We start from the raw sequence: 17,550 nt of genomic DNA, 5'->3' as shown, positions 1-17,550 counted from the left end.
GTAATGGGCTGATTGGCATTGTAGTTTGTCAACATCTGGAGGTCCCCAGGTTGGGAACCAGTGCTCTCATTGCTTTCTAAATAAACAAAAAAGCCTTGACCTAATGTGTTAGGCAAGGTGTTCTAGTCCCCTGATCATGTTAGTGGCTTCTCTCTGCATTTAGCCGTCTCGTTAGGACAGCGGTTCCCAACCTGGGTTCCTTCAGATGTTGCTGAACTACAACTCCCATCACTCCCAGCCATAATAAATTGTAGCTCAGGATGCTGGGAGTTGTAGTTCAGTAACATCTGGGGCAACCCAAGTTGGGAACCACTGCATTAGTTTATTGAGAACTTGTATTTTTTTTTTCCTCCCACGTAAATGCTTACATCTGCAAAGGGTTTGGGGGCTGGGGGAGAGGGATATGGTGAGCATACATAGCTGTGGGAATTGTGGCCCTCTTGCTTGCTGTTCCTCACGGAGCTGTCCAACATCAATGGCTGCCAGTAGCCAAGAGAGGGACTAGCCTCCATTTTTTACCAGTGGGGTGGAGCTCCTTCCAGCTTCTACTTGGTAAGGTAAAGTGTGCTGTCAAGTCAGTGTCGACCCGTGGTGCCCACAGAGCCCTGTGGTTTGTCTTTGGTAGACTCCAGGAGGGCTTTGCCATTGCCTTCTCCCACGCGCAGTATGAGACGATGCCTTTCAGCATCTTCCTCTATCGCTGCTGCCCGATATAGGTGTTTCCCATAGTCTGGGGCATATACCAGCGGGGATTCAAACTGGCAACCTCTGGCTTGCTAGTCAAGTCATTTCCCTGCTGTGCCATTAGGTCCTGCTAATAGGATGTATACTTAATTAAAACACACACATATCAAGGAAGACCCTGTCCTCCCGAGTTGCCGCACAGGGGCCCCCATCCATTCTGAGACGCTTGCAGTTCAAGTTTTGTGTTTAATGGCTTCCCACATAGGACACAGTAATGCACAGCAACATGTATGTAGAAGGAACACCCAGGCAGCTTGGCAGGGCCTCTAGCACAAGGGGGGGGCAGACGCAGCCCTCCAGCTGCTGTTGGACTACGATTCCCATCGTCCCCAGTCCCCATTGTGGCTGGGGACGATGGGAGTTCAGTAGCAGCTGGAGGGCCCCGTTTGCCCACTCTGCTGCCACGCTGAGTCCTAAAAGAGGTCTGCACCCCCACCGCTTTGCCCGGTAGCACCAGAGCAGCTCCCAAGTTAATGTAATGCCGTAGCAGTCGAGCCCACTTGGTCTTTCCCCTTTGCCTGATGAACTCACTAATTGCAGGCGTAGGGAGCAGCAGGGCTGTGGGGTCCCAGGTTTTTGCCGCTCGGAATATGGCTGCCTCGCAGCAACGTCCCTCTTCCGCAGTCCTGGTCGACGAAGCTCTTGTGCCTGCCACTAGCTTGCTCTCTTGGAGGAGTTGCTGCACCCACTCCAGGGCCGTCTCCTCTGGCTTCATTCAGATTTTCTGTACGTAATTTCCAGGAAAGAGACCTTCTCGCCCGTGCAGGCGGCCTTTCCACCAGCCCGAGGAATCTGCAGAAAAATGGAATGACTTGACCTGGGAAATAACTGGTGGGCCACTGTGTGAAACAGGATGCTGGACTAGATGGGCTTCCTTGGGCCCAATCCAACAGGGCTGTGCTTATGTTCTTCTATGTGCACACCCCCCCACAAAGACCTGCAAATATTTCACTCTCCAAGCTTGTGGCCTCGCGGGGTAATAGTTCAGCTCTGCTCTGTGCTGGTCAGACCTCAGCTGCCATACTGGGTCCAGTTCTGGGTCCTGCCCTTTAAGGAGGACACCAGTAAGTTGAAATGGGGTCAGAGGGAAGCAACTAAGATGGGGAGGGCTCCAGAGCCAGGGCCTGTGAGGGCCAGTTAAAGGAGCTGGGGGTGTTTCACCTGAAGACTGCGGGGAGAGAGAAAGGAGAGCGGCTTCCACATTTCTGACGGGCTGGCTTGGAAGGAGACAAGTAGACTTGTTCCCCAGGGCAGGACTAGGAGGAAGAGGGCGAAATGGCAACGAAGCCCGTTTGCGGTGGACTGTAACAGTTCCTTGATAGCAGAACCATCTGCCTCACATCACAGTGGGCTTCCTTCTGTGGGGGGTTCCAGACGGAGGCTGGGCAGCCGCCCACAGGTGTGGAGGGTAAGGGATGCTTCCCTCTTCACCTCGTGTCCCCCCCCCACTTTCTGGTCCAGATTTAGGCCCACTTCCCACTGCTATTCTTTGCCCTGGGTGGGAAGTTGTGGGCACCCAAGGGAGCTTCTCTCCTGGGGCAAGGAGCGGGGGGGTGGGCCTCATCCAGGCTGTGGAAGGGGGGGAAACACCTCTTTCCCCCCCACTGATTTGGAGCACTACCCCACTGCAGCACTGGGCGGGAGGTTCGACTAGAGCAGGGATTCTCAACGTTGGGTCCCCAGATGTTATTGGACTTCAACTCCCATAATCCCCAGCCCCAGTGGCCTTTGGTTGGGGATGATGATTTTACATCTTATATCCCGCTCTTCCTCCAAGGAGCCCAGAGCAGTGTACTACATACTTAAGTTTTTCTTTCACAACAACCCTGTGAAGTAGGTTAGGCTGAGAGAAAAGTGACTGGTCCAGAGTCACCCAGCTAATATAATGGCTGAATGGGGATTTGAACTCGGGTCTCCCCGGTTCTAGTCCAGCACTCTAGCCACTACACCACGCTGGCTCTTTTATTATTATGGAGTTGAAGTCCAACAACATTTGGGGACCCAAGGTTGAGAATCCCTGGAATTGAGGACCTCTCAAATTCTACGATGGATCCTCTGTACAAAAGAGCATGTGGGAGAGAGGAGAGCTGGTCTTGTGGTAGCCAGCATGACTTGCCCCTTGGCTAAGCAAGGTCTGCTCTGGCTTGGAATGGGAGACTTGGAATGTGTGAGCACTGCAAGGTATTCCCCTGAGGGGATGGGGCTGCCTGCTTGCATGCAAAAAGTCCCAGGTTCCCGCCTTGGCATCTCCACCGTAGGGCTTAGATAATAAATTATAGCTGGGAATGATGGGAGTTGTAGTTCAGCAACATCAGGAGCAACCCAGGTTGGGAACTACTGGCTGAGAGAGATTCCTGCCTCCAGCCTTGGAGAAGCTCCTGCCGGTCTGGGTAGACCATACCCAGAGCTCGATGGTCCCAAGGGTCTGACTCGGTAGGAAGCAGCTTCCTAGGTGTCCTCTGAGCTGGTCCCAATGTAGCCCATCCCTCAGAAATGGTCATGAAAATACGAAGAGAGGGGCAGCTGGTGCCAGTGCTTTCCCTACCTTCCATCAGGAGGTCAATCGTGTCCCCCACATTGAAGCTCAGCTCATCCACATCCTGCCCGATGTACTGGTACAGAGCACGGCAACGCGGTCCCGAGGCCTTGGGCTGCGGCTTGGGCCGCCCTACAGCTGGCAATGGCCGCTGGCTGATGCTCCTCTTCCTCTGCATCCTGCCGTGGCAGACAAAATTGAGTTGGCATGAAGTTCTGTGGATTCCACAGGGTCAGAACGGGGTGAGTGTGGCCACTTCCCAGTCCTGGCCCACCAGGTCGTGATGAACAGCAAAGACGTTTCTCTGCACTGCACTTGGTTTCCCAAGAAAAGCAACCCTTCCCAAATCCATCGGAGGCCCATTAAGAGATCCTGTGCTTGCGTGAAGCTTGCATCTTATTTTGGAGCGGGTGCTGGTGTGTGTCTGTAAAGAGCAACTTCTTGCAGCTGAAGCGTCAAACCCAATAGGAGTGGAATGCTTAAAAGCTGCCCGCTGTTAATGCAAACTGCTCCCAAATGATTTATTTAAGACCCATTCTAATAAAGAGCAGGAATCTTTCTCCTCCAGCTACGTGGTTTGCCTATAAAGGGGGAAGGATCTCAATTCCATAGAAAGAGGGAGGACCCATGGGATGCTGTTAATACTGCTCTCTCTATTTTTATTTTATTTAACATATATTTTTATACTACCCAAAACTTACATCTGTGTTGTTTACAACAAAATAAAAACAGAAAAAGTAAAACATTAGCTAAAACAAAAAGTTTAAAACAATTTAAAAAATTTTAAATGATATTTTAAAACAGCATTAGAACAATATTAATTAAAAGCCTGGGTGAACAGATGTGTCTTTAAAGACTTCTAAAAATCTGTCAGAGATGGGGAAGCTCTTATTTCACTAGGGAGTGCATTCCAAAGCCTTGGGGCAGCTGTGGAGAAAGCCCATCCCTGAGTAGCCACCAGACGAGCCGGTGGCAACTGCAGACAGACCTCATGATCTCAATGGGCGATGGGGTTCATGATGAAGAAGATGTTCTCTTAAAATACCCAGGGCCCAAGCTGTTTAGGGCCTTATAGGTTATAACCAACACCTTGTATTTTGCCCGGAAACTTACCAGCAACCAGGGTAGCTGCTTCAATACGGGAGTAATATGGTCTCTCCGAGATGACCCAGAGACCAACCTGGCTGCCGCATTCTGGACCAACTGGAGTTTCTGGACTATATACAAGGACAGCCCCACACAGAGCACATTACAGTAATCCAGTCTGGAGGTTACCAGCAGATGTACCGCTTTTTTGATCTCAAGAAATGGACGCAGCTGGCGTATCAGCCGAAGCTGATAGAAGGCACTTTTTGGCCACTGCCTCAACCTGGGACACCAGGGAGAGACTTTGATCCAGAAGCACCCCTAGGCTGTGTACCTGTTTCATCCAGGGAAGTATGACCCCATCCAGAACAGGAGGTCAAAACTGTCTCTCGAGTTTCGACCCCACACAATGAGTACATCCGTCTTATCTGGATTCAGTCTCAGTTTGTTATCCCTCATCCAGCCCATCACCAACTCCAGGCAGGCATTTAGGGAGGTTATGCCCTCTCCTGATGATATTGACATGGAGAAATAGATTTGGGTGTCATCAGCATACGGATAGCATGCTACACCAAATCTGATGATTTCTCCCCAGCAGTTTCATGTAGATACCGGAGACAATATGGAGCCCTGGCACACCATATAAAAGTTCAGATTTTGAAGAACAGTCTCCAAGGGACACCACCTGGAACTTGCCTGAAAGGTAGGACTGGAACCACTGCACGGCGGTGCCTCCCACTCCCAACCCTCTCAGACGCGCCAGAAGGATACTATGGTCGATAAAGATCTGTATCTGGAGATTTCTGAGCTAGTCTTGTGGTAGCAAGCATGAATTGTCCCCTTTGCTAAGCAGGGTCCACCTTGGTTACATTTGAATGGGAGACTACATGTGAATGCTGAAAGATATTCTGCTCTGAGGCCACCTTGGGGAAAACATCTACATGCTCCAAGTTCCCTCCCTGGCTTCTCCAGATAGGGCTGAGACTCTCTCAGCCTGAGAGAGACTCCTGCCTGCAACCTTGGAGAAGCTGCTGCCAGTCTGTGTAGAAGATAGTACTGAGCTAGATGGACCAAGGGTCTGACTCGGTATATGGCAGCTGCCTATGTTCCTGTTTTGTATAAAATCTCAGCTGTTGATGATGAGGTATTGCCATAGAAAAAGGCTTCTCTCTCTTGGGGTGCTGCTCTCTTGGGGAGAAAAAGCATGCTCTCGGAAGCTCAATTTTCCACTGCCAAAAACAAGCTTAAGGGAAAGCTGGTCCAAGCAGCCCTAGTCAGCCTTGCCGGGAGTGAAACAGCCAGCTACAAAACCGAGGGATCCCGCCAAAACGTGCTGCGTACCCTGCCATCCCCTGGTCGGGGACATTGAGGAATTCCAGGTTGTGGTCCGAAGGTGTCCTCGCTTTTGCCCGCCGGCTCATCGCCTGTTTGGGGAGAGCAGTTGCCGGTGGCCCTTGGCCGGGTCTCCGAGGCGTGCAGTAGGTTTGCTCCGGCGGCCTGCTTTGAGGAAACTGCGGGGCTCCGTTCCTGCAGCTCCTTGGCTGAGAGCCGCCTAAGAGGAAGCATCACAAAAGGCAGGTGAGTCCACGTGTTAAAACTAGCCGGGTCTCCTAGCCATGCCTGGCCACTGGAAGTGGATCATGAATGCATCAGAGGGAGTCGAGGAAACGCCCTCTACAAAACGCTTGCTCTTCTACTCAGAAGGCAAACCATTCCTTTGGGAACCAACTAGATCTATGAGAGATGCTTCCAACTCCCATCATGTCCCTGTGGAGCACTGGCTGTGCTCTAGGAAAAGCTGTGTGCTTTTCTGAGCTGTTCAGGTTGGAACTTGCCCAACAGCCCAGCTACCAGAGGGTACCTGCAAATAGCCCCCCAGAGCCAGATTCTGCTATTTTGTTGGCAATTTTCAATACTCTAGCAGACAAAAAAAGCCCCTGCTGAACAGAATAGTGAGAAAATATTTCCAGGAGCCTTTAAGCACATCTATCTACCCCTATGACACAAGCGCAAGCAATTTTAGAAATCTCACAGACAAAAGCAGCTGAAAATATATAAGGTAGCAATAACTAGGAGCTGTTTCTAAGCACATCCACCCTTGTGAGGCAAGGACAGTTTCAGTATGAGGAGGACCTTGGTTGGTTTTGGTGCACAAATTTGGGGGAGTCACTGCAATTTGTGGAAATCTGGCTGAGGAAAAAGGCTTTAAAAGATCAGGGAAAAGAAGACTAATAGTGAAATATTTCTAGGAGTTGTTAAACTCATGCACACCTATAAGGCAGTTTTTATTTATTTTATTTATTATTACATTTCTATACCGCCTTTCGTTAAAAACACAACCCCAAGTTTGAACAAGATGGGTGAGGAGTTGCAATTTTCAGAAACCTGGCAGAGAAAGAAATGTCTTAAAGGAAGATCTATGCTTGAATATGTGCATGGGTACCTGCTAAAATCTATGAGCAATTTTGATGGGATTATCTTCACAGCAACCCTGCAAGGTAGGTTAATCCAAAATTAGGCCCTTGGTTTATATCTGACCCTACTTCTTCTTCATCTTTTCTTCCCAAATGGGCCTAACCTGATCATCTTTTTCTGGTTTCCCACACCTAATGGCACAGTGGGGAAATGTTGTGACTAGCAAGCCAAAGGTTGCCAGTTTGAATCTCCGCTGGTATGTTTCCCAGACTAAGGGAAACACCTATATCGGGCAGCAGCAATATAGGAAGATGCTGAAAGGCATCATCTCAAGCTGCGCGGGAGGAGGCAATGGCCAACCCCTCCTGTATTCTACCAAAGAAAACCACATGGCTCTGTGGTCGCCAGGAGTCAACTCCGACTAGACAGCACAACTTTACTTTACAGCAGACTTCTGGATAGGACTGAAAGTCCATCTTTCTAGCATTCTCTTTTCATAGTGGCCAATCAGATGCCCCCAGGAAACCCACAAGCACGGAACAATTTCAACGGTCCCCACTTGTTTGCTCCAAGGTAGAATGTCTCTGAAGAGGGAGGCTCCATTCAGCCATCACAACCTGTCACCTTGGGCAGACGTTTTCACCTCTACAAATTTATCTTGTCCCCTTTTAAAGCTACCTAAGCTGCCACTGGCCCCCAAATCTTATTTAAAGATAATTTAAAACACACACGCAAAATCTTTCTTTCTTTCTTTAAAAAATGCATTGTGTGAAAAAGGACATGTTGGTCTTTCCTCCAGCCAGTTAATCCTGGCCTAGTGCTATGGAAAGGAAGAAAAAAATAATGAAATCTCTCTCCACTTTCTCTATAAAGTGTCATTTTATAAATATCACGTCTCTTCTTGGGCATCTTTTCTCTGAAAAGCTAAAATGCTTTCACTTCCTACCTCTTGGGATTGCAGGGGCGCTTCGCGTCGGTGCTGGCTGTTTGTGGTAGCCTTTGCTTTGCGGAATCCCTTTCCTGGTGGGCTCTGTAGGAACAAGAGAAATCATGAGGGATGGGGAAAAGAATGGCAGACCTCATCACGTGGAGGGCTTGGAGACTTTTTGATACGTTGGGAAGCAGGACCAAGCTGGCGAAAGGTACAGGATGGAGCATTTGGGGTGGGTTCCAGGAATCGGAACTAGTTTATTTTTACTTTTTTGTGGGCGAGAAAGAGGTAAGAACAACCCTGCTAGATCAGGTACAAGGCCCATCTAGTCCAGCATCCTGTTTCACACAGTGGCCCACAAGATGCCGCTGGAAGCCACAGGCAGGAGTTGAGGGCATGCCCTCTCTCCTGCTGTTGCTCCCCTGCAACTGGAATTCAGAGGCATCTTGCCTCTGAGGCTGGAGGTGGCCCACAGCCACCAGACTAGTAGCCATGGATAGACCTCTCCTCCATGAATTTGTCTAAGCCCCTTTTAAAGCCATCCAAGCTAGTAGCCCACATCCCATGGCAGAGAATTCCATAGATTAATTACGTGCTGTCTGGAAAAGTATTTCCTTTTGTTGGTCCTAAAATGCCCGACCTTCAGTTTCATGGGGTGACCCCTGGTTCTAGTGTTGGGAGAGAGGGAGAAATTTTTCTCTCTGTCTACTCCATGCATAATTTTATACACCTCTATCAGGTCTCCCCATAGTTGCCTCTTTTCCAGACTAAAAAAGCCTTAGGTGTTTTAGCCTGGCCTCCTAAGGAAGGTGCTCCAGGCCCCTGATCACCTTGCTTGCCCTCTCCCGCACCTTTTCTGGTTCTATAATGCCCTCCTCAAGATATGGTGACCAGAACTGCACACAGTACTCCCCATGTGGCCGCACCATAGGGACCCGGGTCCGTTACATGCTTTGGTGGGGCAGTTGATTAGGGGAGTGGCTGCAGCCCAGTGGTCGAGTCCCTGCTTTGCACGCAGATAGCCCCAGATCCCTTTCCAGGGAGGGCTGGAAAAAGCCTCTGTATGAAGAGCTGCTACCAGTCAGTGCAGACAGTGCTGAGCTCAGGGCTGAGTCAGTGCGGACTCAGTTGGCGGCTGCTTCGTATGCAGAAGGTCCCAGGTTCAATCCCTAGTGTCTTCAAGCTGCTATGAGGAGATTAAGACAGCTAGGTGGCCCAGTGCTTTGGGATTAGAGGCCAAGGCGTCAGTGTCCTATGAGTTCCTTGGCCCAGAATGACACAGACATAAACACCAAAGGGCTGAGAATCCCTGCACTTACTTGAGTTTTTGGGGAGACCACTCCCGATGGTGACCGAGAGCGTCTTCCCTCCCGCTTTGAGGATGGCCACGTTGCCTTGACCGCTCAGGAAAGTCACCGTCCGGGTCCCTCCGCCTCCCCAGCCTTCCTTCTTCACACGGAACGTTAGCCTGTGGCGGTGGAGGAGGAAAGTTAATCAGATTGGGTTGCATTAAGGGCTGACAACCGGGGCTGTAAGTGAACATACACCGCAGGAATCCAGAAATTTGGGCTTTCTTGGCCATGATTTGTGATTCCCACCCATCCCCTCTCTTTCCCCCAGGTGATTTTTCTGGCACACAGGCAGGGAGCTTAGGCACTTGCACTGGGAGATGGAGAGAGCTGTTTCTTAGCTGCCCAAAAATGGCAGGCGCAAAGGAGACCTCTGGGAGGAGAGCTGTGTGGGGCTGGTGGGTATCCTGCTCGCCAGAGGGCTGGGGGTGCTCACCCTTGGTGAGCTGTTTGCTAATAGTACAGGATTTTTAGAAAGTGGAATAGCTTTCTTGGGAGGAAAGATGGGAGCTGGTAGAAATGTTTGGAGAGGTCTAGAGCGAGGGCGGGGGCTCATTTGTGTGGTTGGTTTAAAGACTTCTTGTGAGCTGTGTTGGAGACAAACAGAAATAATTTGGGAAGGGTTAGGGTTAACCCTAACGCCACTAAACTGTTTTAAATTAACGCAAGTGGAATATGATACTCACAGGGGCTTTGCCTGGTTTTAATTGAGTGATCAGTTTGGCTACCTCTACAGCCGTGGTGTAGTGGTTAGAGTGCTGGACTAGGACTGGGGAGACCCGAGTTCAAATCCCCATTCAGCCATGAGACTTGCTGGGTGACTCTGGGCCAGTCACTTCTCTCTCAGCCTAACCTACTTCGCAGGGTTGTTGTGGAAGAGAAACTCAAGTATGTAGTCCACTGCTCTGGGCTCCTTGGAGGAAGAGCGGGATATAAATGTAATAATAATAATAATAATAATAATAAAAACCTAGGTGAATCTTTTGTCTTAGCTGCAGTGATCAATCACTGCCAGGCAGGAATCGCTGCACTTTTCTTCTTCTTATCCAGCAATAATTTATACTGTTTTTTCTGCAGTAATGAACTTTGGGGAAGCATTAAGGCTGGATTCTCCCTATTATTCCTCAAAAGCTCCAATTAAGATTCTCTTAGCAGTATTACAATCTGAGTCAAACCAACCTTTAGAACAGTCTGGCTTAAGCGGTGGTTTCTCTACAGATGTACTACATAATACAGTATTTGTATTATTTAAGAGAATGTCTTCTTCGCCATGAGCCCCACGGCCTGTTAAGGTCATTTGGAGAGGTTTGTCAGTTGCTGCCAATTCATTTGGCAGCTACTCGGGGACGGGCCTTCTCTGTTGTGGCCCCAGGACTTTGGAATGCGCTTCCTGTTGAAATAAGAACCTCCCCATCTCTGGCAACTTTTAAAAAAGGCACTGAAGACACATTTATTCATCCAGGCTTTGAATTAGATTTATGGTTTTAATTTTTAATGTTGGTTTTGAATGATTTAAATGTTTAAACAATTTGCAAGTTTGGGGCAGCATAAAAATATGTTAAATAAATTTTATCTATCTATCTATCTATCTATCAAAATGCTTGCATAAGCTTACCATACTGGAGCCAGCGTGGTGTCGTGGTTAGAGTGCTGAACTAGGACCGGGGAGACCTGAGTTCAAATCCCCATTCAGCCATGAAACTAGCTGGGTGACTCTGGGCCAGTCACTTCTCTCTCAGCCTAACCTACTTCACAGGGTGGTTGTGAAAGAGAAACTCAAGTATGTAGTACACCGCTCTGGGCTCCTTGGAGGAAGAGCGGGATATAAATGTAAAATAATAATAATAATAATAATAATAATAAATAAATAAATTAATAATAATTCGATTTCTATACTGCCCTTCCAAAAATGGCTCAGGGCGGTTTACAAAGAGAAATGACAAACAAATAAGATGGTGATAAGATGAATTTAAACATTAAAATCATTTAAAACCAACATTAACAATTTGCCTTCAAGATGCCCACAGGCAGGGGGTGAGGGCTTGCCCCCTCTCTTACTATTGCTCCCCTGCAGATGGTATTCAGAGGCAGGGGCGGAGCCACCATTGGGCAAACGGGTTCAAAGAATCCGGGCCGCCACCAATCGGGCCACGCCTCGCAGCCCTGACACCCCCTCCGCTTCTGACATCAGAGGTGGGGGGTCCTGGTTTAGCTCCCAAGCCATGCCGTGTGGCCCCATTTGGGAGTTAAATGGCTAGCGCAGCACTCGTGGTGCGGCCAGGAGCGGCTCTTCCCTGCCGCTCCTGGCTGTGCTGCGAATGCAGCGCCGACCTTGCTCTAACTCCCGAATAGAGCTGCACAGCTCTCTTCCCTTTCAGGCAGGGAAGAACTGCTCTTGGCCATGCTGCGAATGCAGCACCGGCCAGGCTCTAACCGATGAACGCAGCTGCGTGGCTCCGTTCGGGAGCCAGACCACGGCCCCTGCGTCAGATGTGGGGGCGTGGCTAGCTCCTGCTTCAGATGTGGGGGCGGGGCTAGAGGGGCCACGGCGCTGTGGCTGGCACGGGCCACCCACGTCGTGGCTCCGCACCTGGCCGGAGGTGGCCTATAGCAGCGTTTCTCAACGTTTTTGGAATCATGGACCAATACATGTGCAGGTTCCTGGACCAGCAGTTAGTAAGGGGGACGCCTCCCTAGCCCCCACCCTGCCAGCCCCCAATTTTTGGGGGTGTGTGTGTGTGGTTTTTATTAGTGATGCTTCACGGACCAGTACCCAATGCCTCACGGACCGGTGGTTGAGAAACGCTGGCCTATAGCCACCAGACCAGAAGCCATCGACAGACATCTTCCATGACTTAGTCTAAGCTCCTTTGAAAGCCACCCCAGCTAATGGCCATCACCACATCCTGTGGCAGAGAATTCCATATGTTAATTATGTGCTGGGTGAAGAAGTACTGTGTATGTTAAAAAAATAAAATAAATTCTGGTTCCCCTGTTCAGACCACCTTATTTGGAAGGGTCTGACCGTCACCACTGTATTAGGATGATAAACTGGGTCTGCAAACAGCTGGCTTCTAATGGGGCTTAATTAGGTGCATAACAGCTGGAATGGATGCAATGCACATGGACAGCTTTTAGAAGAGATACTTACCCAGAAAAGTATAAGACAGGGTTGCATTTTAGCCCCACTTTTGTTCAATTTTTATATTAATCCTTTGGTGGAGAGTAATTTATTTATTTTATCTATCTATCTATCTATTTATTTATCTATTTATTTATTCGATTTCTATACCGCCCTTCCAAAAATGGCTCAGGGCGGTTTACACAGCATCCTCCAAAATTAGCATCTAAGCACATATTACATGCTCCTTTATGCGGATGATGCTGTGATTTTAACCCTTTCCCCCCTATTGGATTAAGAAGCATTGTGGGCTCTTGCATGTGACTGCAGGGAAGATTCCTTGCAGAAATTACTAAAAAACACCCCAGTCATGATGTTTGTAAAGTCCCTTAAGTGAATTGGAGTATTGATGGATTTAAATGGGATCTGAATTGGAGTATTGATGGATTTAAAATTGAGCAAATTGGCCGTTTTAATTATTTAGGGGTAGTTTTTCAAGCCATAGGCAGTTTAAATGCACATTAGAGTTTGTCATGCAAAATGCCCAAAGAAATATTTCAGCAATCTTGGCTTTCCCCCCCAAACTAGAGGTGGGCAGTTTATCCTGGCTGCTATCAAAACATAGTCAGAGTGCTGGCCCATCTCCTCTACGGTGCCCAGATCACCTCATATTCCAATTTTGCTGCCTTAGAAACGACCCAAACCAAGTTTCTGACAAGCCTATTTCAAGTGCCTTGCTGTGTGCCTAATGAGATTTTATGTTTAGAGGCAGGTGTGGAGTCTGGCTAGCGGTATGTGATTTATGGTTAAAGCTTATCTTTCTCCCCAAGGGTTTGGCACCTTTGATACTGAAGGATGGCTTTCAGTTGTGATGGATATTACTAATAGCATTTTCCCCTCATTTCCCCTCTCTCCTGGGCCATTTAAAGTGTGGGCCATGAACATGCCAACTTAGCCCTCAAGACAAAGGCTCCTAGATCTTGCATGCCAAAACGATCTAAATTATGTTACAAATAACCTTGGGAACCAAATAAAGGCAAAGTGTGCCGTCGAGTCAATGTTGACTCCTGGTGCCCACAGAGCCCTATGGTTTTCTTTGGTAGAATACAGGAGGGGTTTGCCATTGCCTCCTCCTGCACAGTATGAGATGATGCCTTTCAGCATCTTCCTATATCGCTGCTGCCCGATATAGTACCAGCGGGGATTCGAACCGGCAACCTTCTGCTTGTTAGGCAAGCATTTGGGAACCAAATATATAACTCCAAACCAGCTAGGTACCTTAGCACGTTAAGGGTGCCTAGGTTTAGGAGAACGTTTTTGCTGGCTCATTTTAATGCCTTCCCACCCGCAGTTCTGGAAGTGGTTCTGGCTCTGTCTACTTTGTCTTGCTGGTCAGAGACAGAATTAAAGTTGAGCTGAACTGAATAAATAAAAGGCGTCCGAAAGGAGACATCTTCAAGGTTCCCTGGGGTGTCATAAATGGGTGGGTCCTGCACTGGGGTGGGGTTTTGGGCAGGCCATCCCCCTCCACTTACGTGTCGCTGAAGCAGAGCTGGAGTTTGTTGTGGGTGATTTCTTCGTAGCGCTTGCAAAGGAGGCTGATGAGCTCCGTCTTGAAGATGGACTCCAGGAAGATGTCGGCCTCGGCCTCGTGGAGGATGAAGAAATCATCCTGCCTGGTACTGCAGTTTCCAGAGAACCAAGCCCACCAGAGAGAAAGGAAGAGATCAGAACCCTCTGAGCAAGGGAGAAGGGGGCATTTTGGGAAGGGATGCACCTCCGTGGCAGAGAACATTGCCCCACAACACCGCCAACTCAAACACCTCCGGTCGTGATGCTGAGAATAGCAATAGCAATAGCAATAGCAATAGCACTTACATTTATATACCGCTTTATAGCCGAAGCTCTCTAAGTGGTTTACAATTATTTAGCATATTGCCCCCAACATTCTGGGTACTCATTTTACCGACCTCGGAAGGATGAGTCAACCTTGAGCCCCTGGTCAGGATCGAACTTGTAACCTTCTGGTTACAGGGCGGCAGTTTTACCACTGCGCCACCAGGGGCTCTCTTAAAGGCCTCTCTCTGCCTGAGAGAGCTGCTGCCAGGCAGAGCAGACGACACTGCTAGGCAGAAAGCTCTTGCCAGTCAGAGTAGACAACAGTGAGCTAAATGGATGAAGGGTTTGCCTCAGTCAGCAGAAGGCAACTCCATGTCGCCTGTCAGTTAATATTAGGGACGTGCAAAACGGTTCGAGCTCGGAACATTTCGACTAGAAACAGGCCGTTTCGAGTGTTTTGCGCTCGAAACAAAATGATCCCGTCTTGAGCTCGAAACGTTTCGGGTTTTGAGCGCCATTTTGGTGGGCTGTTTCCCCATTGCTGATTGGTTTGCTGGCACTGGCTCCCGATTGGCTTGAGGACTCCTTGCTTCTTGGCTGGCTTGTTATCATACAGATCAAGTGTTGCCATGGGCAACGGTTCCCCCATTGGCTGAGGGGGAGGGAGGGAGGGAGGAACACAAACGGAGGGAGTTTCAAAATGTATCCAAAGGGCCTGGGAGGCAGAGAGAGAGAGCCCTTATAGTGTGCCTCTCTTTAACAAGAGGCTACATCACGAGAGGAGGAAGGAAGGGTTGATTTTGTGGTTCCTTTTCTCAGCATTGAGTATAGGAGTGTGCACAAAACACAAAACAAAGCTTGCCTGGTTCGGTTCAAGTCTAGACTGGAGTTGAAGTGGGTTGGGCATGTTCGGTTTTGTGCACACTTGAAACCCCACCCCCCACCCCCGGTTCGACTCGAGTTGGCCTGGGGTTTGAAAAGTTATTTTTTAAAAAAATAACTCACCGCCGGGCCCGTGGTAATTTTGCTGCCTCCTGGGGGGTGCTGCTGTAGCTGCAGGGGTTGTCTGAAGCTTCCACTCCCCCCTGCCAGCCTACCCTGATCTTTTCCTTTCTGGCCCTCTCCTGGCTTGCTGTTGCCATTTTGTAGGCCGCAACTCATGCTCACGGGCTATCTGCATGCCCAGCTGGGACACAGCATTCCCCCAGAGGTGGCAAAATTACCACGGGCCCAGCGTGAGTTAATTTTTTTTTTTTTTTTAATTGAACCCCGGCCCAGCTCTGAGCCGGCCCAGAGGATTCGGCTTGAAGTTGAGCTGAAGTGCGTCTGGTCCGGCTCAAGGGCAAACTCTTGAGCTGGCCCAGTTTGATGGCGAACCAGCTCAACCTCGAGCCGGTTCGCACATCCCTAACTGAGCATAATATGCTGTGCTACTGCTGCTATATTAACTAAGTGGTTTTGCTGGATCTCAGATCAACAAAGGCAGAACTTGGGTGCCTTCCTTCCTTTCTTGAGTTGTGGTTTGATTTGTTTGTAAGATAATATTGTGGTGAGAAATAGATGGTAGCAGCTCCTCTCTCTCTCTCTCTCTCTCTCTCTCTACTAGTGAATTTCGGCCCGTTGAGCAATGGGCCCTAGTAACGGCTCTCCTGTCCCCCCGCCGCCATTCCCCCTCCCTCTGCAGGGCGCCCGCCCTCCCTCCCTCCCAGCTGAATTGGGAACCAAGCCCACCCACCCACCCCATTAAGGGCCAAATCGGCCCAGGCACTTGCCCCCGCAGCTTCCGCCGCCGACCAACCGCCCAGCTGCCGATACCTCCTTACCCCCGGAACACGTCCTCCGCTTGATCCGCTTATCTATTAACAGAAGGAGAGAGGTGCTCGCATGCAGAGCTCCACTCTCTTTAAAGTCTCTTCCCGAACTGGCGTTTTGCGTCCTTGGCGCCCAAGAGATTCCCCTCAGGAGGAGTAGAGAGTTTCAAGTTCCCTCCCTGGCAACATCTCCAAGAGAGGGCTGAGAGAGATTCCTGCCTGCAGCCTTGGAAAAGCTGCTGCCAGTCTGTGAAGACAATACTGAGCTAGATGGACCGAGGGTCTGACTCAGTATATGGCAGCGTCATATGTGAAGACCAACCTATAGATCAGTGGCAGAGCATCTGCTTGGCACGCAGAAGGTCCCAGGTGCACTCCCTGGCAGCATTTCCAGGAAGGGCTGGGAGAGATTCCTGCCTAGAATCTGAGAGAGCCACTGCCAGACGGACCAAGGGTCTGACTCAGTATAAGGCCACACCTCTGAACATCTTACTTCTCCTAGAGCCCCTTCCTTATGAGGCAAGGCTACAACACCTGAGGCTATTTAGTATAGAAAAAAGACGACTGCGGGGAAACATGAGAGAGGTCTATGAAATCACGCATGGTGTGGAGAAAGCGGATAGAGAGAAATCCTTCTCCCTCTCCCATAACACTAGAACCAGGGGTCATCCCATGAAATTGATTGCCAAGACATTTAGGACTGACCAAAAAAAAGTACTTCATCACACAACACATAATTCTGCCACAGGATGTGGGGGCAGCCAACAACCTGGATGGCTTGAAGAGGGGTTTGGATCACTTCAAGGAGGAGAGGTCTGTCAATGGCTACTGTTAGAGGTCTGTAAGCCACCTCCAGCCTCAAAGGCACGATGTCTCTAAGTAGCGCTTGCAGGGGAGTAATAGCAGGAGAGAAGGCATGCCCCTTTCAACTCCTGCCTGTGGGCTCCCCAGAGGCATCTGGTGGGCCACTGTGCGAAACAGGATGCTGGACTAGATGGGCCTTCTTGGGCCTGATCCAGCAGGGCAGTTCTGATGTTCACCTGAGCTAATACACAGCAGCCAAGTTTCCAATCAATTCCCCAGACTGGGGCTAAACCCTTGCCCCCCCCGGGGGCTCCTTTCTCAACCCCCACCCCCGCCAACGTGTTTCCCCATTCAGCGTTATTTGGGTAATAAGACCGAAAGTATTTGCTAAAACGGTTCAAGTGCCATAGGAAGCTGCCATATACTGAGTCAGACCACTGGTCCATCTAGCTCAGTGTTATCTACCCAGACTGGCAGCGGCTTCTCCAAGGTTGCAGGCAGGAGTCTCTCTCAGCCCTATCTTGGGAGATGCTGCCAGGGAGGGAACTTGGAACCTCAGAAGCTCTTCCCAGAGCGGCTCACCCCCGAAGAGGAATATCTTACAATGCTCACACACATAGTCTCCCATTCGAATGCAAGCCAGGGCAGACCCTGCTTAGCAAAGAGGACAATTCATGCTCCTTCCCTCAAGACTGTCTCTCCTCCCTATCTAGACAGATAGATTCACACACATATCTATATCACTGTTCTCTCAAGGAGGGATTCCCAGATGTCATTGACTACAACTCCCAGAATCCCCAGCTGCAATGGCTTTTGCTTGGGGATTCTGGGAATTGTAGTCAACATCATCTGGGAATCTCTCTTAGAGGGAACACTGATCTACATATGTAGAGGGGAAGGCATCTGAGATCATT

The 17,550-nt window shown here is 49.5% G+C and overlaps 1 protein-coding gene across 1 annotated transcript in view; it reads right to left on the bottom strand.

The window, feature by feature from the left end:
* Positions 1-910: 910 nt before the first annotated feature.
* Positions 911-17,550, bottom strand: part of MYO1F (myosin IF) — a 56,731-nt gene continuing 40,091 nt past the window's right edge. The window contains exons 23-28 of the mRNA XM_053288398.1: positions 13,718-13,864; positions 9,032-9,180; positions 7,728-7,811; positions 5,708-5,918; positions 3,290-3,459; positions 911-1,536 (exon numbers count right to left, since the gene is read on the bottom strand). Coding sequence (XP_053144373.1) covers positions 1,460-1,536; positions 3,290-3,459; positions 5,708-5,918; positions 7,728-7,811; positions 9,032-9,180; positions 13,718-13,864 — 838 coding nt within the window. The 3' untranslated portion in view covers positions 911-1,459. The remainder of the gene's footprint in view (positions 1,537-3,289; positions 3,460-5,707; positions 5,919-7,727; positions 7,812-9,031; positions 9,181-13,717; positions 13,865-17,550) is intronic.

The sequence above is a fragment of the Hemicordylus capensis genome, chromosome 2 (assembly GCF_027244095.1).
Source record: "Hemicordylus capensis ecotype Gifberg chromosome 2, rHemCap1.1.pri, whole genome shotgun sequence".
Classification (NCBI taxonomy): Eukaryota; Metazoa; Chordata; class Lepidosauria; order Squamata; family Cordylidae; genus Hemicordylus; species Hemicordylus capensis.
Note: the sequence above shows the minus strand (reverse complement) of the source record. Positions and strands in the feature narration are given on the sequence as shown.